A 27,238-nucleotide genomic window follows, 5' to 3' on the forward strand; every position below is an offset into this window, starting at 1 on the left:
TAATCCAGTAGATAAACAGTTTTACATTGGAAAATTGGAAATTAGAAAATCACATTAGCGTTTTCGCCTTCTCCAACAAATAAACAGGCACGCCTCTATAACTAATTAAACTTCTTCAACACCCTATGACAATTTATCAAATTGAAGCCAACACTTCAATATTATTTCTTATTTAGTTTTTATATATTGTTTATTTTGGTGTAGAATTCTCTCTCTCTCTTGTGTAATTCTTTATTAAATAAATATATTGAAATTTCAAGTTTGTGACATTGTTGCTTGACCATGATCTGCTACGATGTTATAGGTGTAGGACATTTTTTTATTCTTCCACTATTCCTCATGTATTTATGGTGTTTTGTCTTAGATATCTCTGTATATGAAGATCTCTCTCACAACACTTATATGTTTCTACTTCACTTTGTATTTTTGTTCTTTTTATCAATAAAATTCAATTAAAAAAAAATTTTGTGAAGAGACTATTCAAGAAAGAATAAAGAAAATGTTAGGATCAATTTTGACAATAATTGTTATCTTTTAAATTTCTTGTTATAAAAAAAATATATTTGTAGGGGAGATTATAGAAAGAAAAAAGAAAATGTTAGGATCAATTTTTACAATAATTGTTATCTTCTAAATTTTTTGTTATAAAAAAAAAATTGTGGGGGAGACTATTCAAGAAAGGAAAAAGAAAATGTTAGGATCAATTTTTACAATAATTGTTATTTTCTAAATTTTTTGTTATAAAAAAAAATGTTTGTGGGGGAGACTATTCAAGAAAGAATAAAGAAAATGTTATAATCAATTTTGACAATAATTATTATCTTTTAAATTTCTTGTTATAAAAAAAAAAATGCTTGTAAGGGAGACTATTCAAGAAAGAAAAAAGAAAATGTTAGGATCAATTTTTACAATAATTGTTTTCTAAATTTTTGGTTATAAAAAAAAATTTTGTGGGGGATACTATTCAAAAAAGGAAAAAGAAAATGTTATGATCAATTTTTTACAATAATTGTTATCTTCTAAATTTTTTGTTAAATAAACTAAGCGTTTGTATTCATATGAAATAATTTAAACAAATCATATCGATCTATAAAATGTAACAATTTTATTGGAACTTTGCTTAGGGCCCCGATTGCCTTGAGTCGCCCCTGCATCTGATTCAGGTTCAAGACCATCTTTCTCAATCATTGCCAAAGAACTACGTGCCATGGCAGCAGTTCTGAACACCAAGTGATCATTATAATCCAAAATCTACTATCTATATACTAAAACAGAGACCTTTAAAGGAGGATTTTCTCTCTCCTATGTGTCACTCTAATATGAGAGTTAGATTTTTCTCTATCCTATGTGGCACTATAATATGAAAGATAGTATTTTCTAATAGCCTACAATCCTACCTACATTGAACCTCTTTGGAGAGTTTGAGTGTATTTCTAATTCTTATATTTGGAGCTCTTTGGAGAGTTTGAGTGTATTGTCAATTCTTATATATTTGATAAAATAAAAAAAAAATGCTAAAAAATAGGTGATTTGTAGAATGTAATTTCATATTACGAATCAAACACTTTTATTGTTCTAATTTTTATATATTTGATCAAATAAAAAAATTGCTAAAAAATAAGTGATTTGTAGAAACTAATTCCATATTACAAATCATACAATTTTAGTGTCTATGAGACTATGATAAAACACCGACTTATTTTGAATATATCTTTAACACGTAACAATTATACTAAAAATAACATCACAAAATATATAATAGAAAATGAAAAAAAAAATAATAACGACAAAGCAATAATGACAAATATTTTAAAATATGTATAATATTGAATGAAACTAAAAAAAAAAAAAAAAACAATTAATGGGGAACCAAAAACTGGATGCAAATGTATCGAACTAACCTCAAATAATATTTAACGGAAAATCGGAAACTGGATGCAAATACAAGCATTAAACTAATCTTAAAAATTAATTAATAGAAAATCGGAATATGGATACAACTACATTAAACTAACCTCAAAGAATAATTAACAGAAAATCAAAACTTGGATGCAAATACATCAAACTAACATTAAAAAATAATTGTCATAAAATCGGAAACTGGATGCAAATACATTGAGCTAACCCTCAAAGATTAAATTAACAGGAAATCGAAAATTGAATACAACTGCATTGAACTAACCTCAAAGAAAAATTAATTATAAATTAGAAACATAATGCAAATGCGTGGAACTAATCTTAAAAAATAATTAACGGGAAATCGGAAACTATATGCAAATACAACTTTATCAAATAATAAACGAGAAATCAGAAACTGGATGCAAATACATTAAATTAATCTCACAGAATAATTAACGGGAAATCAAAAACTGGATGCAAATGCATCGAACTGACCTTGAAGAACAATTAACAGGAAATTGGAAATTGGATGCAAATGTATTAAACTAACCAAAAAATAATAACGATATAAATCAAACCGGATGCTGTGGCATTGAATTGATCTCAAAAAATAAATAACGAGAATTGGAAATTGGATGCAACTGCATTAAACTAACCTCAAAATATAAATAACGGAAAATCAGAAACTGGATGCAAATGCATTGAACTAACCTCAAAACATAGTTGGGTTATATGTTGTGGGAATGTCTCTATAAATATAGTTTTGTATTTAAAATGGTGTTTATCTTATCTCTTTTCGTATTCAAGTAGCTTCAATATATATGAACTTCGCTTTATTAGGCAATCTCACAAAACATCAATCAAACTTCTATTATTAAACAACAAAATGAAGTTGAATGATTTTATCAAATTTTTTTTTTTTTTTTAATGGAGAGTGAGGTTTTCACGTTATAAGAAATTTGGTTTAGTGATAAATATAATATTAATATATAATAGTTACGAGATATTTGCAAATATTTTCAGAATAATTAATATAACAACACCCGTTCCTAGATAATCTTTGAAGATCGATTCCATATAGTGAGTCATGCATAATTTAAAGAATAATTAACTGGAAATCGAAAACTGAATAATCTTCGATGATCCCACATAGTAAATTAAGCATAATTTACTTTTTATGTCATGTTTGCAATGACACTACAGATGGATCAGTAGAACTTGGTATTACACACCACATTAGATAATTATAAGGAAATCGAAAACTGGATTCAAATACATAACTGAGCTCAAAGAGTAATTAACGGGAAATTAGAAACTTTATACAAATTGCATTAAACTAACGACAGAGAATAATTAATGGGAAATTAGAAATTGGATGCAAATCTTTGAAAAATATTTAACGAAAAATCGGAAATAGTATGCAAATACATCAAACAAACCTCAAATAATAATTAATGAGAAACCAAAAACTTGATGCAAATGCATTGAACTTAACTCAAAAAATAATAAACAAAAAATAAAAAACCGAATGCAACTGTATTGAACTAACCTCATAGAATAATTTGTGGGAAATTGGAAACTAAATGCAAATGCATTGAAATAACCTCAAAGAATAGTTAACGGGAAATCAGAAACCGGATATAATTGTATCGAACTAACCTCAAAGCATAAATAATCAGAAACTAGATGCAGATGCATTGAACTAACCTTAAAGAGTTATTAACGGGAAATTGAAAACTGGATCCAAATGCAATGAAGTAATCTCAAAGACTAATTAACGAAACATTGAAAAATGGATGAAACCGCACTGAACTAACCTTAATGAATAATTAACGGGAAATTATAAATTTGATGTAACTGCATTGAACTAACCTCAAAAAATAATTAATGGGAAATCGGAAACTTGATGCAAATGCATTGAACTAATCTCAAAAACAATTAACATAAAATCGAAATCGGATGCAAATTTGCATTGAACTAACCTCAAAGAATAATTAACGGAAAACCAAAACTGGATGCAATTGCATTAAACTAAAATCGAGATTAACTAACTAAAAAAAATAAAAATTGGATGCAAATGCATTGAAATAACCTCAAAAAATAGTTAACTAGAAATCGGAAGTCGGATGTAAGCGCATCGATCGACCTGACCTCTCAAAGCATAAATGTCCACTTTTTTAGCCTTCTCACATGAATAATTACGAGTAATTAGGAACCCAAAACGAAAGTGAATTTATAAAAAGACCCTTACATATATGTAAAACCGTATAGAAATTATAAACTATCGAACTAACCTAAAAAACAATTAATAGGAAATCGAAACTGGATCTGGATGTATTAAACTAACCTCAAAGAGTAATTAACGGAGATTGGAACATGGATGCAAATACAATGAACTAATCTCAAAGACTAATTAACTAAATATCGAAAATTGGATGCAATGTCAGATCAATTAACCTTAATGAATAACTAACTGGAAATCATAAAGTGAATACAATTGTAAGACCGAACTAACCTCAAATAATAATTAATGTAAAATTGGAAACTTGATGCAATTTGATTGAACTAGCCTTAAAGAATAATTAATGAAAAATTAGAAACTGGATGCAACGTACTACATTAAACTAATCTCAAAGAATATATAATTAATGGAAAATCAAAAACTTGATGCAAATGCATTGAACTAATAACCCTAAAACATATTTGTATTATATGTAGAGAGAATAAATGTCTCGACAAATATAGTTTTGCATTTTAAATAGTATTTATTATAATTTTTTTTTATTGTGATTGGGAATGTCTTGCTATTCAAGCAGCTTCAATATTATTTTGGCCACATTGGACATTCTCACAAAACTTTAATCAAACTTATATTATTAAACCTAACAATAAAAAGAAGTCGATGAGTTTTATTAAGGTTTGGTGCTTCCTTTTTATAGAGAATGGTGCAAGAAATTTAAATGAGTAATTAATATAATTTTTATTTTTTCATAGTTATGCATAGTTGCTAATATTTTTTAGAATAATTTAATATAATGACACCCGTTCATAGGACACGTTCATGTGATAAATCTTTTCAAATGAGAGTAGTGTATTTTTTGATGATATGAAAATAATCAATCTGTTTTAGTGATTTGTACACATTAGTACATAAAATTTGAATAGTGATGATTTGACTAAATCACTATAAATCTAATAAAACTATTATACAAGCTAGATTAAGTTTAAGATAATTTTATTTGAAAATTATGGATTAATATTCTAAACCATAAAGTGAAAAGGTTATCTCAATTTAATCCCTTAGTTTCCAAGTACTTTATACACCATAATCGCCGCTTCATTAACATATTTCGGGTTTATCTTCAATAAAAATATATTCCGATTCAAAATTTGCCGCTAAATCACTATAAATCTAAGAAAACTATTATACAAATTTTTAACCGAAGTTTAAGATAATTCTATTTAAAAATTACGGATTAATATCCTAAACCACAAAGTGAATATCTTTATCTCAATTTGATCCCTTAGTTTAAAATTCTTTACGCATAATAATTGCCGCTTCATTAACGTATTTTGATTTATTTTTAATAAAAATATATTCTGATTCGAAAATTTGTGTGAGACATTTTGTAAAGCTTTTTCAGCACACAAAATATTTAATAGATCCCGGGCGTATGCCCGGGTCCAAAATCTAGTGAAGTCTGTTATAAAGTACATAGTATAATGAACACGCTAAGATGTTGATGCATGTGATACTGATTGCCGTCCAGTTATGTCCTGAATGTTACTCAAATCGGGTTGGGGAATGCTGTAAATACGAGGTTTTTGTACAGTTGCTACAATCTTCAAAGGAAGACTCTTAGTAGTACTGTATGTCTGTCTATATGTTGCAGAGTAACTAGTCAATTTCAGCCCGTGGGCCATAAGTAAACAAATATGTAATGGCCCCGCATCTTAATGAGTGGACCTTTGTTTTGGGCCCATGTTATTACTAAAATTAAAAACAAAATTTTGAGTCCAACTCTAAAACCTTCAGCTGACAAAAACGCTAACATTTTTTTTTTTTTCATTATTCTTGCTTGCAAATAAAAATGGGTGTTGATAATTTGGAGGATTTGATAGCAACCAATGATACTTCAATCCACGAAGAAAGAAAGCTGAAAAATAAGAAGAAGAAGAAGAGAGCTGTGGAAAACGCGGGTAAGAGTTATTGAAATTGGAATCTCAGAACTAACCTTGTTTTTTGCGTGAATGCTTTTCTTAAATGCTGTAGATGTACTGCCTGTTCAAGATGATTTGAATGAACCTACCATTGGTGAGAAACTTGCAAGTTTAGAGTTACTTGAAGATGATAAAGTCAAAACTCCCGAAATAGAGAGCACTAAGCCACCAAGTGCAGATTCAGTTCATGTGTTGCTTAAGCAGGCACTACTTGCTGATGACCGTGCATTATTGTTGGATTGCTTGCACACGCGAGACGAAAAGGTTTGTCACTCTTATGTCTTATCCAAAGTAAAGTTTTACTAAAAATTTTATTAATTTCTGAGACCAGGCATGTATTCTTTGTCTTTAGATGTTAATATGCCTATGCTGCGTATCTGTTAACTTGAAAGATATTACTGGCCATTTGTTGCCAATGCCATTGTCTGTACTGTACTGATCAGCACATTGGATTCTCTCAGGTTATTGCAAATTCAATCTCCCTTTTGACTCCATCAGACGTTCTCAAGCTCTTGGATTTCTTGATTTCTATAGTTCAGTCAAGGTAAATTGTCTGTGATATTCATGGGTTGTTGGATTACACACATCTGATAATTATGAATGTTTTAACTGGTTACCTCTGTACCATACAAATCTGTGTCTGAACCTTGAATTCACGGAGTACAGAGCAGAAACATTTTTTGTTCTCCCCCGTTTTCATCCGAGTAAAATTTGATTGGAGTCAAAACAAAATTAGCACTTCCATTTATGGTTGTTATTTTTGTATCCAAATTCCAAAACACTTTGGTGGATTTTAATATTGTGCATTTTTAATACCAGGGGTGCAGTTGTAGTTTGTGCGCTCCCGTGGTTGAAAAGTCTGCTTCTTCAACATGCAAGCGCTATTATATTCCAAGATTCTTCTATACGTGCACTGAATTCTCTATATCAGGTCTCTCTCTCTCTCTCTTGTAGAGGTATACTGTATTGCAACGACAAATTCAGATGTTTTCTCACACAGATTTACTTCCGATTTATTTACTATCTGGATATTTATTTGTCTTGCAGATTATTGAGTCTAGAGTTTCGACTTTTCAGTCAGCTCTTCAGCTATCTAGTGTTTTGGATTACCTTTTTGTAGGGGTGAGTGAACTTATAAAAGGAGGTCTTGGTGATAATACTTCTTGCTAATCCCATTTCACTTTCAACAGATTTATGATGACATGGCTGATGAGTCAAATACTTTTTCACCCACTATTTATGAAGACAAGGATGAAAGTGATGAGGATGAGCCTGATGATGCTACAGAAACTGATAATGAGAGTGATGAACCCCCACCAATAAATGGTTTTAGTGATCTTGATGTGAGTGATGGCATGAGTGAGTGACATTATTGTTAGTAATGGATGCAGGTATTTGGAAGAAAGGGTGTAGAACTCCACCATACAGATGTATCGTCCCATTTCTGCAGACGCTACGGGTATCCATCGGTTGCTGCTTGTGGTGTTGTATTAAAGCCTCAGGGTTTTATGCAAAGTTTTGACCTTAGGTGATTGTATACTTTTTCAATGCGTTTATATGAATTATTATTTTATGCTAAATTGTGTCCATCGGTTGCTGCGTTTGGTGTTTGTATTGTTGCGTTTAGCATCAGGATTTTACTAAAGTTTAGACCTTACGTGATTGTATACTATTCTAATGCGTTTATATGAATTACAGTTTTAGGTTCAGAGTATCAAGAACATGTTTGGAGTAAAAAATCCTGACCTTTAGTGCCATGCATCACGTTCTAATGACCTGGAAACCCCCTCAACCCTCCTTGATGTCCATATGAGCTTTACATGTAGCAAGTATGAGAATGAACTAGAAGTAGACAACTCGTAACTATTCTCTGGCTCAGTAACAGTTGTTCCCATGAACACCCTTGCAGTTTCATGTATTTGTCACCAAGGTTGATGCTTCATCTTTTCTCCTCTTTTTCCAAAAACAGCACACGCAGCTCTTCCAAGTGTATTGTCTTGTTCAATGTTCCATCTTCTATTTTAATCTCTTTTCTCACCTCCTCGGCCATTTCAGGAGCTAATAGTGACGTGAAATATAATGCCCAGTTAAACAGTTTAGCGTTTTTTTCATCCACGTCAGATATATAAGCAACTCACAGAAAACAATTCGATCCCCCATGATTAAATAGATTTTCTAAACAAACAAACCTACAAGAAGAAGATCGTCCTTCACCATCTATTCAGAGCTTATATTCTTTTATCAACTCTTGCACGACGCTCGTGTAAGCACACAAAACCATCCTTTTGTCTTGGTCATTGATTTCCGCTATTTAGAACTGTTTAGAAAACGATCATTCTTTTTTAGAATGTCACTGCCTCCATAACAGCAATTGCCTCAAATTGGGCATAATAAAATCACACATTCAACTGATTCGTGCGATCTAGTAGCCTCTCAAAGAGTTCACCTTACATGTCTCGGGTGTATAAGTACCTTCCACATGCACCAACTCTTGCATATCCAATAAAGTCGTTGTTGAGCTACTCCAAGTTCAAAAGTACTTCTACCCTTCTGAAATGCTCTTTTTGGTGAAGCAATTGTCTAGAGCCAATTCCAAGAACTCCTCGTATGTGACATGAACCCGCGACCCACCTAATTTAAGTCCATATATATAACACGTACAGCTCTTCATGCTGATAGTATTTCTTTCCTTCTTATGTAAACTTGATCACCGTGGTCCTTGACTCCTTTCTCTTCGGCACCAATAATGGCTTCACAAACTATCGTAGCAGCACCAATAATGGCTCATAGTTTTACAAACTCAACTTCCTTACAACCCACGAAAACTCTTTTTTCCTTTCCCAAGTCCATACAATTTTCTGGTACGTTGCATTCTTCTTTAAACATATAACGTTAGGTTGTTTTAAGTTTTAAGTTTTACGTTATGTGTGTTTTTTGATACATTCTGTTTTTTTTTTTGTTTCAGAGAGGAAGAAAGGAGAACTTTTGTCTTACAGATGTAGTGGACATAAAGCGCCTTTTGGTTCGAAAACCGAGTTCATAGTGCTAAAAAATATGTTCTTGTAAGCAGTTTAGTCCTTTTTTCTTTGGTGCAATTTGTGTGTGTAATTGCTATTGGGCATTGTAGTTAAAGATTATTTTTTTGCATTTTGTAGGAAAGGCTTGATGGTTCTTCAGAGGTTGAAAACGGGTAATGCTAGTAAAATTCCTGTTTTTTCACTTGTGAATTATTAGTAGCTATTGTTCCAACTTGGGCTTTTAGTGGTCAATGGTGTAGTTTTTTTTATATTTTTACTTGGTTTTTGTGTGATATATGAGTTCTATGAGTTTTACCAAGGAAATGTAGTTACAACTCTACAATGGTGTTCAATAATTCTCCTTATTAAGATCAAGGTCATTCACTTTTACATATACCCCTTTATTGATTCATGATTATGAGGCGAAATGGAGCTAAGATTTTGTAACTGTATATGATCTACTCCACTCTCGATCTACGTTTTGCTTGGGTCAGAACCACTTATTTTCATTAATTCTGTCTTGTGGGTTGTTTCAGTGATCTAATTCGACCAAAATTTTCCTTCCTTGAGTAATGTTGCGTATTACTCGAGTTGGTGCATCACTACTACCACCAAGTTCAGCTATAACTTCTTGGCCATGAGATTGAGACCTTCCCCTAGGGGATTTCAGGCTCCCTTCAGAGTGTTGTATTAAGTTGCATTGACTTGCTCAAGGTCCAGAGAGTCTTGCATATGAATATTCTTGCTCTGGCTTTCTACTCTCACAACAGCTTCTTAAACATCCAACTATCCAAGACATTAAACCTATTTTCTGAGGTTGGAGCAACTATTGACCAAAACACGACTGCTGTTATATTGATTAGGAGTAGTAGTGGTTACTTTGGTCCACTCACCAGAATGTTGACATGTTTCGGTATTCTTCTCCCCGTGTTCTGATCTGTGTTGTTGCTATTAATTTTATCAGAAATTTAATCTCTGTTGCCCTTCTTTCTCCATTCTTTGTTTTTAGTCCTCAATCAATTTGTTTTGATATTGCTAACCACGCAAAATGTAAGCCTACTTTATAGTAGTATGAAATCGATAAATGGTGCTACATTTCTCAATTTGTGTTATTTTATTTGTAATGAAGAACTCTTTGGATTCACTAGTAAATCACAGAATTTCAGACTCTTTCTCCTTGCCGAAAAATCTTCATATCACTCTTCACTTCATATCTGGCCTCTGTTCAGAACCCTAACTTGCACTGAGCTTTTAGCTCTGTTTGGTCATATTCTGCTTATTCTGAAACTTTGAGTCCTCAGTGTTGTCTCTTATTTCTAGTATGCATTTTCCTTCTTTCAGTATACAAAAAGTGTATATTCCTATAAAAAAAAATCAATGAGGAACCTTTTGATCTTGAGAAAGAAATTTCATCTATAACTAGTTCAAAGTGGTAGACTGTAAGTTTGCAACTAGTCACAAATTTGTTTCATCATTATTTCCATGTAGCGATACAATGTGGTTTCCCTGGTTTGTAACACCAGAGGCACCAAATACTATGATTCAAATGGCTTTGCTTCCTGGGTGTAGCATAAATTCTATCATTTGATTGAGTAGAAAGTTTGTACATAACCAAAAATCTTTATTACATATGCAGTATATGATTTGGTGTTTTGTAACTTCATGACTACTTTCATATTTTTCACACTACTCTAGATTATATTTTTCTCAATTATTTTATATATGTTACCAGAAGGAAAGAAGATAACAGAAGTTTGAATGCTCCTGTTTTTTTAGTCTTCAGCTGCTATTGTAATTGTCCCTATGCTTTCTCCCAATATTAACAATTTTTTCCCCTTTATTCTCTATGTAGAGCTTTATCTTTCATAGCATTGCCGAACTTCATTGCTTCTATTAACCACCAATCTGTAACATATTATAATCGTCCATTCGTCCATCTTATATCATATAACCATGGATGTCACGTTTTCTGTCGTACACCGTTTGCTTATCTCATACTTTCCTGCAGTTAAAGGTTTTATATGGGGAAATGTTAAAAAGGTTGACAGATTTAACTTTGGATCCTGTGCAGGCATGAACTCTTGCTTTTTGAAGCTCTTCAAGAAGGTCTGGAAGAAGAGATGGACAGAGATCCTCGTGTATGTGTTATAGGTGAAGATGTGGGTCATTATGGAGGCTCCTACAAGGTGACTCAGGGACTAGCCAAAAAGTTTGGTGATATCAGGGTTCTTGATACACCCATTGCTGAGAACTCCTTCACAGGTATGGCTATTGGGGCTGCCATGAGTGGCCTTAAGCCAATCATTGAGGGTATGAACATGGGTTTCCTTCTCTTGGCTTTCAACCAGATCTCAAACAATTGTGGCATGCTACACTACACCTCAGGAGGCCAGTTCACCCTCCCGCTTGTTATCCGTGGGCCTGGTGGTGTTGGAAGCAATCTTGGAGCAGAGCACTCTCAACGACTTGAGTCGTATTTCCAGTCAATTCCTGGAATCCAGTTGGTTGCGTGCTCAACTCCATACAATGCCAAGGGCCTGATGAAGGCTGCCATTCGGAGTGATAATCCAGTTATACTGTTTGAGCATGTGCTGCTCTACAACCTCAAGGAGAAAATCCCAGATGAAGAGTATGTGTGTTCATTGGAAGAGGCTGAGATGGTGAGACCTGGAGAGCATGTCACGATCCTCACATACTCCCGCATGAGGTACCATGTGCAGGAAGCTGTCGAGACACTGGTGAGCAAGGGGTACGATCCTGAGGTTATTGATATCAGGTCACTGAAGCCTTTTGACTTGCGTACAATTGGGAACTCAATTAAGAAGACACACCGTGTGCTGATAGTGGAGGAATGCATGCGGACAGGTGGAATTGGAGCTAGTCTAACAGCTGCTATTACGGAGCATTTTAACGATTATTTGGACGCCTCAATTAAGTGCCTGTCGTCACAGGATGTGCCAACCCCGTATGCAGGGACGCTGGAAGATGTTACCATAGTTCAAACTGCTCAGATTGTGACTGCTGTTGAGGAGTTGTGCCTGTAAGAAATCACAGCAACACCAGTTCCTGTTACCATTAGCTGCTCATTTCTAACTTACTTTCTGCTGCTAAGTATAATGACATTTTATCACTTTAAATGGTAGGTGTAAGTTTTCCAGCTTGTTAGTGTCCCTTTGTAATGTATAGTACAGTACTTATATTTATGAACTATATTTCTAATTTTCTATTGAGATTTTATCCTGTTTTGTGCGGCGTTACTATTAATCTGATTAAAGCAATTATATTTTTGACATTCCACATAATTAGATATAAGATTCAGATGTGATATTGGTACAAATATAGTATTTCATGGATTGTTAAAAAAAAAAAGTATGTCATGGAGAACATGTAAGGGTATGCCTGTGTTATATGATCGATCACTGTTTTTAAGTTCTGAAATACTTCTTTTTCTACTAAGAGTCCTAATTTGTGGACAGACAGCATATTTCTATTGGTCAAATCCATTTTCGGGCCGTTTAACAGTTTTTTTTTTGGCAGTAAAACAGTTTTTTCGGGCAGCCACTCCACCAATTAACAACTGAGGTCTTGTGGACATCAAACAGTTGCCTATCCACAAACTTATTCTGTTCTACTAAAACATGATTATCAACATAACTTACACTGTTAAAGCGCCGTTAAGACTCACGTAACCAATAAGAATGACCATTGTATAAGGGGACAAAACTGAGAAAGACAAAATTCCAAAATAACGAACCAAAAAACCTACCCTCATTTCAAAAACACTCGACAATAGTTAACTTTTGTCCGAAAAAAACAATAGTATCCTGGTATGCACATGTGTCCGTGCATACCATCTTAAGTATGTCATCTTAGGTATGCATAGACGTCAGTGCATGTACATATGTGTCGGTGCATACCATCTTAAGTATGTCACCTTAGGTATGCACAGACGTCAGTGCATACCAAGCCTCAAAGAAAATGGTATGCAAGTGTCGATTCATACCACCTCTTAATATGGCGATGCGATGCACATCGCAAGATACTTAAAGATTACAAAGAAAAAAATAGTATGCACAAATGCGTAATCGGTGCATCGATACCACCTTCGTATCGCGAGGTATGCATTGAACGTTAGTGCATACCAAGATCATGTTTAAAAATGGTATGTATGAAAGTGTGGGTGCATACCACATCTTGGTACGGGAAGTATGCACAAACATCAATACATACCAAATATAGAAAAGTAAATTTGGAAAGAGTAAAAAATAAAAAAAGTCAAGTCTGTCCTTATTACTAATTAAAACGTGAAATCTGGTTTTTTTAGTAGTTATAAACGAAAAAATGTTCTTATCAATAGTTTCAAAACCCAGCTGTCCTAGACTATAATTAAAATAAAAAATTGGGCATTTTAACTTATTTTTTGCTAATATAAAATGCCTTTTTAAACATGTTCTGACGTCTGACTAGGGCCTTGATGATTATATGGGTCAATAGCTATAAAAAAAACAAAACTGTAGTTTAGCCTAATTTCCATCTTACTATCTTAGTCTGGCCTAAATTTCCATCTTACTATCATAGTCTAGCCTAATTTTTTTTTTCTCGTTATTGTAAGTTACTAAGTTCATCTGTAACTCTATAATTTACTTGGATGAGAAATTTTTTATCTCCCTACTGGCCACTGTTCTTGCTATTTGTAAATCAAATATTCAAATCATGCATCCAAAATAAAGAAAAAATTTAGAAAGAAGACTCTCCAAGTGACTAGTCCTATATTTTTCAAGTGACTATTCCGATCATCTCAAAGTGACTCTCCAAGTACTATTTAGGGCCGTAGAATTGAGAAGGTGGCACACGGCGACTTGTTATGTTATGGACATGCATGACTAGGCCGGGCTGTCAATGGATCGGATTGGGTTTTGAAAAATCCAAACTCAAACTAATAAGAAAATTGGGAACCCAAAACCGAACTGAACTGATAATATTAGATTTCATCCGAAACCGAACATAACCGATAAGATATATTGCAAACTAAAACCGAATCGATCCGATCCGAAAACTATAAAATCAATTAAATCTTAAATTAAATCAATTAATTTCAACCACACAATTAGTAAATATATACAAAATTAATTATAAATATTACTAAAATATCATTTTATCGGTTCGGATTCATATTGGTTCCATAGAAGATAAATCCGAAACCAAATCAATATCTTATCAGTCGGTTTCAAATTGATGGAGTCCAAACCAAATTATCAAAATCCAAACTGTTTTTTATTGGTTTGGTTAGGATTGGTTATCAAAACCCATTGACAGTAGGACTATTGTTATGTTTTGACACATATATCAAAATCAAACCAAAAAGTGATATGAGTGAAACATGTGCATAATATGCTAGAATCTTTTATGAGAAGAAACTTAAAAGCAAATTAAATGACACCCCAAAAACTTAGGTAACAGACAATTTGGGTAGGTCAATGAGTCGATCACAATCTAATTAATATCTAATGAGTAACACAGCTTTCACAAGGCTTTCTCAAGATAGCTTCAAATCTCAATTTGTCGAAGAGCTGCAACCTTGAATAATTGGATGTTTGACACGTTAATTGAAGATATTATTAAGGAATCAATTGTAATCTTGGATAAAACCAAATGACAAACGACCAAACTAGGGGTTTCTGGTTCGGCCAATAGTTCAGTTACCAACTTACCTTCCCTGCCAACTGTGATTTGAATTGTTGGCTCAATTCCGGTTTAATTATTCATCATTGTAAGTTGATTTTGTAGATCGAAAAGGTGTAGGCACATAAGTGGCTAACAATTGTTTATCAGGGACATTAATACATGGACTGAAATCGTGGTTTTTGTTGAGAAAGATCTCAAGTCATTAAAAATTGCTAGGTAGATTTAGCAAGGTTAGTGGTTTCGAATTGAATCAGTTGACTTTCTGGTATGATAAGCTTCATGAGTTGATGATAGTGGAGATTGTTACTGTTATTTTTCAAAAGTATTTAGAATTAAATAAAACAGTATTCCATTTTTTTAGAACTCCGTATTCATTTCTTCCTACCGTTGTAGTTGTTGGAGTTATCCCTCACATGAGGAGAGAAACTGGAATTCGACGTAAACGGGCTTAATTCGCGATCGCAAGTCGAGGCGGCGCCAGCTCCGATAGGCGCGACTTCAAGCTTCGAGCTCCATAACATAGGCTTAACCCGCCAAAGTGCCAGCGCCAGCCGCTGTCCAGCTCGAGGCACTACTAGCGCCAGAGCGCTTCGATAGCGGCCAGTCTATTTTTCGTGGGCTTGCTACAAGATATCCATGAATTTGGTTTTGGAGATAAAACCAAAAATCAAGGTTTTGGAAAACCTAAGCTATGAGAACCAAACAAGTCGAGGAAGGTTGGAATCCGCACTAAAACAAAGAGAGAACCTTTACAGATACAACCCTCAGAAAGAGATAAGAGTGATCTAGTAAGGTGAGAGATCGTAAGGAGAGATTGTAATCTTCCTTCCTACTTTATTAAGAACCGGCTCTTGTGGAAGTAGGGCATCATCAACAACCACGGTAAATCTTTGTGTTGTGGTTTGTTGTTTTAACCGCTTTACATTATTATTTGTTGTTGATAGTTGTTTAGCGAAGTTGGGCATGTTAGTATAGGTTGTAGTTGATATTTAGATTTTGTCCGGAGTTGAATTGTGTTCATACAAGTTATCGGTGTAGTGGGGAACCGATTGGTATTGGTAATCCCCAACAAGTGGTATCGAGAGCCTTGGTTAGAATAGCCTAGGGTGTTATCCGAATCTTGGTCGGAAGGTGTTTGATTTAAATTCCGAGAGAAGATTTGAGGTTAAATAACTTGTAGAGAGGGACCATTCCGTGAACACTCGCGATGATGAGTCCGAATAGGAAGAACTACACTATCCGGAAAGTCGGGATGGAAGACTTGCTTTATCATGAGGACTGCACAACCCATTGAGAATGGGGAGTAAAACCGATACGATCCGATGCCGATTGGAAGACGCTTTGATGAAAAGCCGATTGGGTGCATTAGACAACGGATTGACAACAATGTAATCCGCCTTGTATCCCCAAGAGACCACTTCTTTCACCGGTGGAAGATTTTTAGAAGACCTCAACGAGAAGACAAGAAAGGACGACGAATAGCTCCCGCCACTCGGAGATCCTTGTTACGTAAAAGCAAGAGAGAGGCAAAAGCGTAAAACCATCTCACTCTGTAGATGATGACAAAGAAAATCTAGGAGCCGAAAGCGGAACCTCCTAAGAAAGACTTGTCGCAATTATGCGGTATCCATGGCCACTTCAAATATGAATGCATAGAATTGAAGAGGGATGAGAAGACTAGTAACCGCATATGAAGACAAGTTAGAGTTGAAAGAAAGCACCACGGTAGAGACGCGCCAGTGATATCGCTTCACATGGTGAAGTAGGAATCAGGTCGGAAGGTGACGAAGTTATGCTTGAGCACTTCATGCCGGGAGTGTGAGTGGGTGGTAGATACAGTGCTTTACCACGCCACACCCACAAGAGTTTCTTCACTACCTACAAATCCGGTGATTTTGGTGAGGTGAAGATGGGCAACGATGGAGTCTCAAGATTATAGGCATTGGAGATGTTCATATAGAAACCAATGTCGGCTACACCTGACACTCAAGGATGTAAGACATGTCCCCGACATACGGTTGCTAATTTAATTTCGGCTGGGAAATTAGATGATGATGGCTTTGTAAACTCGTTTGGTAGCGGGTATGGAAACCGGAAGAGGTTCCATTGTAGCAGCCAGAGGAAAGAAAACTTGCTCTCTTTACAAAACACGAGCTAGTTTGTGTAAAGCGGTTTAACGCGCGAGAAGTTTTTCATCCGAATCGTGGCACAAGATCGCGGTCACATGGGCATAAAAGGGATGGAAGTTCTTGCTAAGCAAAAGGCCATGCCATGCGGACATTAAAAGGTACACATTTAAATACATGTACTCATTGTTTGGTAGGAAAGCAACACAGGTGTCTTTCCAAAGATTCCCGTCTCACGAGAAAGCGATTAATCGCCCTGAACTAGTGCATACTGGACTTATGTGGTCCTATGAGAGTGAAGTCCCACCGGGGAGCTTTCGACTTTTGACATTCATTGATGATCGCCAAGAAAGATATGGGTCTATAGTCCGAAGACCAAGGATGAAGTACTTGGCGTGTTTGAGAAATTCCACAAAGATGGTGGAAAGAGAGACCGGAAGTTGTTGAAGTGTATTCGCCGGATAATGGGGTGAGTACATTGGGCCATTTGAAGAGTATTGCGAGTCATGGGATTCATCATGAGCGCACCGTTCCCAAGACACCGCAAATGGAATGGAATAGCAGAGAGAATGAACCGCACCATTGTAGAGGATAAGATGCATGCTATCTCACTCTAAGCTACCTAGAAGCTCTTGGGTAGAAGCAATGCGTCTGGTAGCGTGCATGTGATCAACTGTCACCCAAGAAAGCCTCTGAATAGTGATTATCCAGGAGAGTATGGTCAGCAAGAGATGTTGATTATGGATACTTGAGGGTATTTGGGTGCGGGGCATTTGTGCATATTCCGGGATGAGAGATCCAAGCTTGATGACAAAGCCAAGCAAAGTGCATTTTTCTCGGGTTATGGAGATGAAAAGTTTGGTTACAAACTCTATGATCCGATTAACAAGAAGGTAATCGAAGTCGAGATGTTGTGTTCTGGAAGACCAAACCATAGCAGACTTTGAGGAGGTGAGAAGCTACAAGCTTTCACCAATGATCTTGTTGATTCGTAACCGGAAGTTCCTACCGTGGAACGTCGCGTATGCATTGAGAATGCGAGAACCATGAGTTTGAAGCTCATGATTTGAGAATCCTATTGCTCATGATGGGATAGAACCTATTGGTATAGAAGATCTGAGATGAGATGCATGAACCACCACCGAAAGCAAGCGAAGTGCATCCTCACGGGCACCGCGGAGGGGGCAAGGAGGTCCGACAGAGAGAGACTAGCTTCAACCAGGTATCCACCACATAATGCGTGCTACCATCGGATGGTGGAGAACCTATGTACTATCAAGAGGCACTTGAAGCGTACGAGACAAAGAAAAGTGGTCAAGGCCATGATGACGAGATGGATTCTTTGCATGTTAATCACACTTCTATGAAGTTAGTCGAGAAACCCACGAGGGGAGAAAAGTTCTCAAGAATAAGTGGATATACAAAGTCAAGCATGGGAGAACAATCCTCACCCAAGGCACAAAGCTCGCCTTTGTTGTGGAAGGGATTCGGTCAAAGGAAAGGGATTGACTTTGATGAGATTTTCTCTCCGTAGTGGAAGATGACTTCTATCCGGGTGGTATTGGGTATGGCCGCAAGTATGAACCTAGAGGTTGAGCGACTAGATGTTAAGATGCTTTTCTTCATGGAGACCTTGAAGAAGATGTCTACATGGACCACCCAGAGGGTTTGAGGTCAAAGGCAAGGAGCACCTAGTATGCAAGTCGATAAAGAGCTTGTATGGGTTGAAGCAAGCACCGAGACGGGTGGTACATAAAGTTTGACTCCTTTATGGTGAAGCAAGGATACAAGAAGTCCGCTTCCGATCATCAGGCGTTTGTTCGAGAGATTTCCGGATGGAGATTTCATCAGGCTATTGCCGTATGTGGATGATATGTCGATAGTTGGCCCAAACATCAACAAGATATCCAAGCCGAAGAAAGACTTGAGTAAGTCCTTTGAGATGAAGGATTTGGGTCAAGCAAAGCAGATATTGGGATCGCGGATCACCGCGGATGTAAAGAGTGGAAAGTTGTGGCTTTTCAAGAAAGCTACATTGGAAGCGTGTTGAAGAGATTCAACATGGATCAAGCTGCCGGTCGGTTGTCCGCTTGGTGGCCGCCCGCATGACCAAAGAGATGTGTCCTAAGGGTGAGCATGAGAGAGTCGGATGGAAAAGATTCCTTATGCATCCGCAGATGGCGGTTTGATGTATGCCATGGTGTGTACTAGGCCGGATATTGCTTTCGCGCGTTGGGGTGGTAAGCGATTGCCATCAAACCGGTAAAGAACATTGGGAAGGTGTTAAGTGGATATTGAGATATCTCAAAGGCACTTCCAAATCATGTTTGTGCTTTGGTGGAAGTAAGCCCTTACTTGAAGGCTAATCGATGGAGACATGGCAGTGATGTTGACTCGATGAAGTCCACCTCCGGTTATCCGTTACTTTTGCGGGGGAGGTTTCTTGGCAATCTAAGTTGCAAAAGTGTGTTGCCCTCTCCACTTCTGAGTCGAAAGTATATTGCAGCCATCGAAAGTGTTGCAAAAGAGTTGCTATGGATGAAGAGGTTCTTCGACGAACTAGGGCTAAAGCGTAAAACGTTTGTAGTTCTATGTGATGATCGAGCGCCATCCACTTGAGCAAGAATCCGAAGTTTTCATTCTAGATCCAAGCACATACATATGCGTATATCGATTAGAGAGAAGTCTTTCGAAGACAAGCATTTGTGTATCGAGAAGATCCATACCGACAAGAACGGGTCGGATATGATGACCAAAGTCTTACCGAAAGGTAAGTTTGATGTTTGTTGTCTTTATTGCCGGAATGGCGCGACACTCCTCCTATTGATTTGGCAATTGCATGGAGGTAGCCCCCTCATCGCTCGGGGGGGAGATTGTGGAGTTATCCCTCACATGAGAGAAACCGAGTCAGGATGTGAAACGGGCTTAATTCGCCGCATCGCAGACAAGTCGCGCCCGATCGATAGCGACTTCAAATTTCAGAGCTCCAAGAACATGGCGACCAGCGCGCAAAGCGCGGCCAATGTCGAGGTTCGTAGCGAGCGCCGGCGCTTCGGAGAGCGCGCCGGCGCCAGGTCAGTATTTTTCGTGGGCTTGCTACAAGATATCGCGAATTTGGTTTTGGAGATAAAACCAAAAATCAAGGTTTTGGAAAACCTAAGCTAATGGAAACCAAACAAGTCGGAAGGATTGGAATCCGGACTAAAACAAAGAGAGAACCTTTACAGATACAACCCCGTGAAAGAGATAAGAGTGATCTAGTAAGGTGAGACCTGTAAGGAGAGATTGTAATCTTCCTTCCTACTTTATTAAGAACTGGCTCTTGTGGAAGTAGGCATCATTGGCGAAACCACGGTAAATCTTTGTGTTGTGGGTTTGTTGTTTAACCGCTTTACATTATTATTTTTGTTGATAGTTGTTTAGCGAAGTTGGGCATGTTAGTATAGGTTGTAGTTGATATTTAGATTTTGTCCGGAGTTGAATTGTGTTCATACAAGTTATCTGTGTAGTGGGGGAACCGATTGGTATTGGTGTAATCCCCAACAGTAGTCTACACTCTACACTAGATTATACTAATATATATCTTCAACCTCAAGAATCAAGACAACTTACTCATACAGAAAATATAAGCACGACGAAAATCCCTCCCAAGTCCCAACTCCAACAAAGTGATGACCAACCATAAATGGAAATCTTTGATGCGATTTTCGATAAATGTTGCCATTGTTTTCTGATGCATTGGAGTATCACTTGCCATGTCTCCAATCTACACGTATGATAACATGGCTGGACTAAAATGTAAAGTCTAATAAATAAAATTTAGTAATATATAAATGACCGTTTTGAGTTTTTATATTAATAATGTTTGGCTATGGTCTGGTTCCGATTCTGATCCGTTTTTTTTTTTGTTTAAAAATTATTCGGTTCTGATTCTATATGGTCCGGGTTTTTTAGTATTCATTTTTAAACAGTTTCTAAAAATAGGAACCGAAACCATGATTATTTCTAAGGTTTCAGTTAAATGGGTACCCATCGACACCCTTACACCCTATAAATTTTCTTTATTTACTAAATTTTGGAAAACTAACAATTTAAATGGAGAAATTATAGTGTAACACAATTGTGTTAAGTATGACACAAGCCAATTTAACAACAGTAAGCCACGTCTGAAACAACCTAAAAAACTTAGAGAAGATGGTAAACCACTAAAAAAAACAACATTTTTTCTCCTCTTCCCCCTCTCCACTACGAGCAAGCCGCCAACCTCCGCCTTTACTGAAAAAATACCACCGGCAACTACAAGTGATGCGGCCACCATCGTCTTTTACTCTCTTTCTCATCTTTGTACTATCTTTAAATTACTTGTCTTCTTCCTTTAAAGTGGTACTTTTTCTCTTTAAGACACCTCCACCACCATTGCCACCCACCCCAACAATAAACACGAGTTTGTCGAGTTAAATAGGTTGATTTTGTGTTCAATTGGATGAAATGATTTATGCAATATGATTTATGGTTTTCCCAACTAAAAAATTCATAAACAATAAAAATTATTTGTTTAAATTACCAATTAGTGTGAAATTAAACTTATTTGCAACCAATTAGTGTGAAATTAAACTTATTTGCAAATTGTTCTAGCTTGGAGAGTGTTTATGGTTTGAATTGAAAGAGAGCTAGTTGTCGACGATGCACACAATAAATGATGGTCATGGAATCATTTTTTTTTGGTATCGGCTATGGGCACTTTCTATTTTGTGTTGGGCAGACCCAAAAAAAAATTATTACAAGTTTGTCATGATTGCCTTAAAATACATGTTTTGTATTGAGCACCCCCAACTACACCACCGGTAACCTATTGCAACCTCCTATTACCCTTACCCTCAAAGACCCAACTTCTTTGTCTTCTCAAATACTCCCCAATTTTAAAATTGTCAAGTTCTCAACAACAAACACAATTAAAAATGTTGATTTCAATTAAAAAAAACACAATTATATCAATTAAAAGACACATAGAATAAAAATGATGACATTACATAAGATTTCATTACATTGCTCCACAAATATCAAATTTAATCGATAAAAGTTTGAAAAATCCATATTAATTGCGTTTTTATTTGATGTAATTTAAAAAAAAAAAAATGAAATCAAAGTTCTCTAAATTCCAAAAACATATTTCTGCCTGGACGGTCCAGACTGATCACTCTATAGTGCATTGAATCGATGTGGTGGAGTCATTTAGAACTAGACTAATCAATATGGTAGCGTCGTTTTGGGGTATATGTCCAGCGATTTGGTGGAGTCAGTTTGGAAATGTCTTCAATTTAGGCTTAGGGCAATCCCATAAAACACTCCCAAATGACTCAACCATATCGCGTTTTAGTGCATTAATTTGACCACACAAAGTCGTTCAATTGGAAATCATTTAAACCACATTCCAACGATGTGGTGGAGTCTGCCCAAAAGTGTGCTGGAATTTTATGTTCCAAACGACACTGCAACATCGTTCAAAACCCAACTTCAGTGATGTGGTGGAGACGCATCTATTCAACATCCACTTAGCCATAAATCCATACCAATGCAAACAATAATTCATGATACCTCTGAACCGTTTGCGGTATGGTCCCCCCACACACAACCACCACACACGTATTCGTACTATTATTCTACAACCAAGGAATAAGAATCATTGATTATTACACCCCAGTCAGATGTGAAATAGGTGTAGACTTTTGTAGAACAAGTATTAGGGGTCGTTTGTTTTTCTGAGTCTCTGAATGCTGAATGCTAAATGGCCCATCTTCTGAATGCTAAATGTTGATTGCTGAATTCTAAAAAACATGTTTGTTTTCTGTTAGAATAACCTGGCTCTAAAGGCTAAATATAAATCATTCGGACAATTTTACTCATGCTATCTATTTTATACACTAACTTGATTTCTTGTAAAACAAAATATATATTATATTTGAGGAGGGGAGATGGATTATCGAATAAAAGAAATGATAAATAAATTTATTTAAAATATGCTTTCACAAATATATTTTAACGGTTTATTTTCATATTTTGTTTACTTTCAGAAAATATATATGTAATTATTCTATTTTTAACAAAGTGGATATCATTCACCCAAAAAAATGAAAAACCCCGTGACGCCAACATCAAATTTTGAAAAACCTATTTTGAAGTTATAAAAATCAATGTAAGAAAGTAGATGGGTTCTTGAGATTGGGTTCTTAAGAAAGGGGAAGAAGGGACTTTCTCGTTTCAAGTATTAGAATTCAGCATTCAGGAGAAATTTTGGTGCTGAATGCTAAAAATATCATTGAATGCTTAAACTACTTAAAAAAAACAAACAAGTTTTGAGCCTCAGAATACTTAAAACTTAAGTTTAAGTGGCTCTCAATGTTGAATTCAAAAAAAAACAAACAACCCTTAAGCTCATTCAATACATTAATACACAAGGCTCAAGTCATTTCACTAAGAACATATTAGTGCAATGCAAATCAACCTTAGAGCATTCCCAATGCAGGTGGATATAGTGGGAATGTGGTAACATTCACCTCTTTATGGTTCAAAACATTTGCCCAATGCAAAGGTGAATATCAAAGTGACTATTTTTCCAAGTCAAAATAAAGGTGAAACCTTCAACTAAGATAGTGGCTGAGTTGTGAACTTCGGACGAAATGTTGGATTTCGTCTTGTGTGTTTTTTTTAAAAAAAAATCGGTTTTTTTTTTCGAACGGAATGTTTCATTCCGTCAAATGTTTTTTCGTTTTTTTAACTTCGGGACGGGATGTTTCATTTCCCAAGCATTTTTTTTCGATTTTTACATTCAGACGGAATCCAACATCCCGTCCGAGATTAATATTCACCTTTGCATTAGGCTGCCTCACCTTGTTTTTCACCAAAACGGTTGAAAATAGGAGAAATTAAGTCTATGTGGAGGTGAATAACATTGACATGCATTGGGAATACTCTTACAACAATGACTTTTCACTCTCTCTCAACATCAACCTTACAATAAAGGTGTTACGTTGGATACCCATTATTCATTCCTCTTCGCTTCAATGGACGCCGTGAAAGACAAAATGAAGGGCCTCATTAAAAAAGAGTCAACAACTATTTATCCTCTTCCTAAGATTGAGTAATCCCAAGATTAGAAAAGCCATTGTTGACGTTGCTAGTGGTGTTGAGTTGTTGGAATGTGTTAGGTTTTAATTCTAAGAAGAAAATGGGGAGATGTGGGTTGTGTTTTCATATGTGCTAACATAATTAGAATGTCTTTGATTAAAACCTTTCGTGCTTGAAGAAATTCTCTTGAGAATGATATGAAACACAATCTTGAAGAATAATTCTTGAGCGGAGGCGATGATGAAGATGAAATTTTGTGCAAAATAAATTTGTGGACAGACGACTGTTTGCTATCAACAAGACATCAACTGCTAATTGGTGGAGTAACTGCCCGAAAATACTATTTAACTGTCTGGAAAAACTATTTAGCTGCCCAAAAATTGAACTGACCAATAAAAAGATGGTCTGTCCACAAATTCGTTCTCAATTTTGTGCGGAGAAAAGATGAAACCAAAACTTTCATGATTTCTTTTGGTTTGGGTTATTTAGAGTGGGTGGTGTACTGGTGTACTAGAGCGTGTGTAGTGGACTAGTGGCCAACACAATTGCAAACCCTCAATTTGGGCCTGGGTCTGCCCAACACAAAATGGCGTCCACATTATATCTGGTGATTCCTACGATGTGTCAATGTTCTGTTCGATGGTGTTATATTGAAGAGTAACACCTCGTGTGACATTAGAACGACTCATTTTTAAATGCGGTGATTCTAGAAAGGCGAGAAATCTGTCAAGTTTCCATAATATCGGATCAACCCAAGAAAATGAGGAAAGAGCTAGTGCCATTTTATTGTTCACGTGGACAAAGAAACAAAAATGTGAAAAAACTTCCAAACGCCAAACATTTTTTGTGCACGTTGTGAATTAACTCACCATGTTCCACGTGCCAAAGATTATTTCAATTTCCGCCGATTTCGTGTCCGACTATTACATTAAAAAATATGGACCCCACAATGCAAATTTGTATAAAACACGTTTACAATACACACTCTCTTCCCCCTCCTAAGTCAATACCTTCCTCTTTTTCTTCATTGTTCTAGGCGTTCTTCCCTTTGTCTTCTTAGAGCAAGTTTATTTATTCAAGAAGTGGGATTTGGTTTGCATATTTTTTTTCCCCTAATGAAGGAGACATCTGTACCATTAGCTATGAGGAGAAACTGTAATTTGGACCTATGCCTTGTTCCTCCAGCTGCAGCTTTATCAACTTCTGGTGGTGATGCTGGTCGTGATTCCATGTAAGTCATATTGTTTTTCTGCTACTTTCATACATATATATGATTTTGCTATAGTAGTTCTTGTGCAACTCACTTTTAAGTTCTCGCCCCATGGTCCATCCATGGAGAGTCTAGTATAATGAAAAAAACGTTTAAGCTCATTGAAACATTTCTTGCCTTAAGCTCTTAACTCAATCAACCTCAAAAAAATTCATGATTTTCGAAGGTTTTTTGGACGGAGATTTTGCTTTACACCTTTGCATCTCTTTACATGGCTAGTTTGGATTTTCGCGTATAGTAATTATTTGTCTAAGACGATATATGCATTTGATCGAGTCTATGCCGTGGTGGACCAGTACGTAATTATATATGTACTTTCCGACATCATAGTGAATTACTAGTACTGCATGTGAGTCTATAATGGAGTCAATCATATCAAATCTTTAGGGGTGCATGATCCATGTTTGCCTTGAATCTTGGTGGTACTACATACTCTATTAGCTTTACCGATCTTTGTCATCTGTAACATATTGTATAGTACTGAAATGTTAACATTTTTTTTTTCCATATATTAATTTTCTGAAGGAACAAAGAAATTCGTGAAAAGCAACATCAGCAGCTGACAATTTTTTATAATGGAAGGATTAATGTACTGGATGTAACAGAATTTCAGGTACGTTTAACTGTCTTTACTTTCTTCAATCTTCAGACCTCTGCTTTTCATTCGTTTGCAGAAGGACGATGAGAGTTTGTTAGTTAATTGACTTAGCTCAGGTCCTCTTTTGTGTATTGCCACTTGGAATTTTGTTTCTTTTGGTCCACGTGAATGCTTGGGCTTTTTATACCTCGTAGGCTCGTATGTTGTCATGTTGTGAACACAGTGATGAAAAAGGGCCGACCAGAAATCATGTTTTGTGGGCTTGAAGTTAGTAAAACCTGGAAGAACACTGTTTCATCACACATTTCACGTTTGAGACTGTCTAAACTTTTTGGTTGAAAGAGACAGAGAGAGGTGCGGGGGTGGCCAATTTCGAAAATCCAAACCATAGTCAAATTTGTTCGGCAATCTTTTGCTTTTTACCGAACACAGCCTAAATTAACGTAAGCAATACTATGAGTCCTTGTTTAAGTTACTTCTTAGTTAACTTACACAGTTACATTAGGACAAAGTGACAAACTACGTAGTTCATTCTAGTTGAAGTATGGAGGAGTTCACAATCAAATGTTTAGTGATAATTTTGTTTAAAGATTAAGTTTACTGATAATTCGGTTTTAATTAAATGCAGGCTAGAGCAATCATATACCATGCAAGGAGAGAAACTGATGAAAAGTTGAGAAGTCCACATGATTCTCATTCAGAACCTGCATCACCATACCTTCAATCTCAACTGCATAGTCCAAATGGCGTGCTTATGAAGAAGTCTCTTCAAAGTTTCCTTCAGAAGAGAAAAAATAGAATCAAATCAACTAATTCTCCTTACCAGAGATAGCTAACTGCATCTTCGTTTTTAGCATAGCGGGTCATCTGTTTTTTCTCCAATGGGATTGCACGTTGTTTAGGCTAGAACCTGATGTCTATGGAATGAGAATCTTGGAGAGATTCTTAATAGCACCCATTAGTTGTTGTTGTTTGTTTGTTTGTTTGTATCTGATGAACACCCATTGGTTGTTCTAGTTCAGGCTTGCTATGTATCATTGGAACTTTATAATTGGGAAGATTTTTCCCCTTAATACTACGCAACGATTTAAATTGGTTTGAATGGTTAGTAGGTAGAAATTTTCAGCAAAATTGTCATGTTTATTAAGCAGTCGGGATTTTGATTGATACGTCTTTTAGACGCGTGTACACACTTCTATGCAAGAAAAATAAAGATGTGGCAATGGGGGCGGGGGTCTGGTGTGCATAGCCTGTCTGTTATGACGGTTTGTGTGAAGAAACCCAAATTCTCGAATAG

At 36.0% G+C, this 27,238-nt stretch overlaps 3 protein-coding genes and 1 long non-coding RNA gene across 5 annotated transcripts; 3 read left to right on the forward strand and 1 right to left on the reverse strand.

Annotated features, from left to right (window-relative positions):
• Nucleotides 1-5,925: 5,925 nt before the first annotated feature.
• LOC147478688 (uncharacterized) lies at nt 5,926-7,700 on the forward strand. Of its 2 annotated transcripts, none has more exons than XM_086584210.1 (6): nt 5,926-6,099; nt 6,173-6,384; nt 6,582-6,664; nt 6,940-7,051; nt 7,168-7,242; nt 7,311-7,700. In XM_086584210.1, the coding sequence occupies exons 1-6, from the start codon at nt 5,991-5,993 to the stop codon at nt 7,485-7,487; spliced, it is 768 nt and encodes a 255-aa protein (XP_086440336.1). In that variant the 5' UTR covers nt 5,926-5,990; the 3' UTR covers nt 7,488-7,700. The 2 variants fall into 2 exon arrangements, with proteins under 2 accessions (XP_086440336.1, XP_086440337.1); XM_086584211.1 differs by having other exon boundaries at nt 5,941-6,099; nt 6,191-6,384.
• LOC147478689 (uncharacterized) lies at nt 7,445-8,272 on the reverse strand. Its single transcript, XR_015208860.1, has 2 exons — nt 7,774-8,272; nt 7,445-7,643 (listed from the first exon to the last, which is right to left on the reverse strand). It is a non-coding gene; the product is annotated as an uncharacterized LOC147478689 (long non-coding RNA).
• Nucleotides 8,273-8,282: 10 nt separating this feature from the next.
• Nucleotides 8,283-12,255, forward strand: LOC147478690 (pyruvate dehydrogenase E1 component subunit beta-2, chloroplastic). Its single transcript, XM_086584209.1, has 4 exons — nt 8,283-8,981; nt 9,086-9,182; nt 9,276-9,310; nt 11,209-12,255. Exon 4 carries the CDS (start codon nt 11,258-11,260, stop codon nt 12,179-12,181), a length of 924 nt encoding a protein of 307 aa, XP_086440335.1. The 5' UTR covers nt 8,283-8,981; nt 9,086-9,182; nt 9,276-9,310; nt 11,209-11,257; the 3' UTR covers nt 12,182-12,255.
• Nucleotides 12,256-25,059: 12,804 nt separating this feature from the next.
• LOC147478691 (protein TIFY 5A-like) lies at nt 25,060-27,035 on the forward strand. Its single transcript, XM_086584179.1, has 3 exons — nt 25,060-25,304; nt 25,869-25,956; nt 26,570-27,035. The coding sequence occupies exons 1-3, from the start codon at nt 25,189-25,191 to the stop codon at nt 26,771-26,773; spliced, it is 408 nt and encodes a 135-aa protein (XP_086440305.1). The 5' UTR covers nt 25,060-25,188; the 3' UTR covers nt 26,774-27,035.
• Nucleotides 27,036-27,238: the final 203 nt, after the last annotated feature.

The sequence above is a fragment of the Coptis chinensis genome, chromosome 9 (genome assembly GCF_015680905.1).
Source record: "Coptis chinensis isolate HL-2020 chromosome 9, ASM1568090v1, whole genome shotgun sequence".
In the NCBI taxonomy this organism is placed as follows: Eukaryota; Viridiplantae; Streptophyta; class Magnoliopsida; order Ranunculales; family Ranunculaceae; genus Coptis; species Coptis chinensis.

Bases quoted from the DNA above. Each gene is read 5' to 3' on its own strand.
- LOC147478688 (XM_086584210.1), top strand. From the start codon at position 5,991: ATGGGTGTTGATAATTTGGAGGATTTGATAGCAACCAATGATACTTCA. The intron at 6,385-6,581 runs GTTTGTCACTCT...GGATTCTCTCAG, and splicing joins TGCACACGCGAGACGAAAAG to GTTATTGCAAATTCAATCTC. The intron at 7,052-7,167 runs GTCTCTCTCTCT...TTTGTCTTGCAG, and splicing joins CACTGAATTCTCTATATCAG to ATTATTGAGTCTAGAGTTTC.
- LOC147478690 (XM_086584209.1), top strand. From the start codon at position 11,258: ATGGACAGAGATCCTCGTGTATGTGTTATAGGTGAAGATGTGGGTCAT.
- LOC147478691 (XM_086584179.1), top strand. From the start codon at position 25,189: ATGAAGGAGACATCTGTACCATTAGCTATGAGGAGAAACTGTAATTTG. The intron at 25,305-25,868 runs GTAAGTCATATT...AATTTTCTGAAG, and splicing joins GATGCTGGTCGTGATTCCAT to GAACAAAGAAATTCGTGAAA. The intron at 25,957-26,569 runs GTACGTTTAACT...AATTAAATGCAG, and splicing joins TGGATGTAACAGAATTTCAG to GCTAGAGCAATCATATACCA.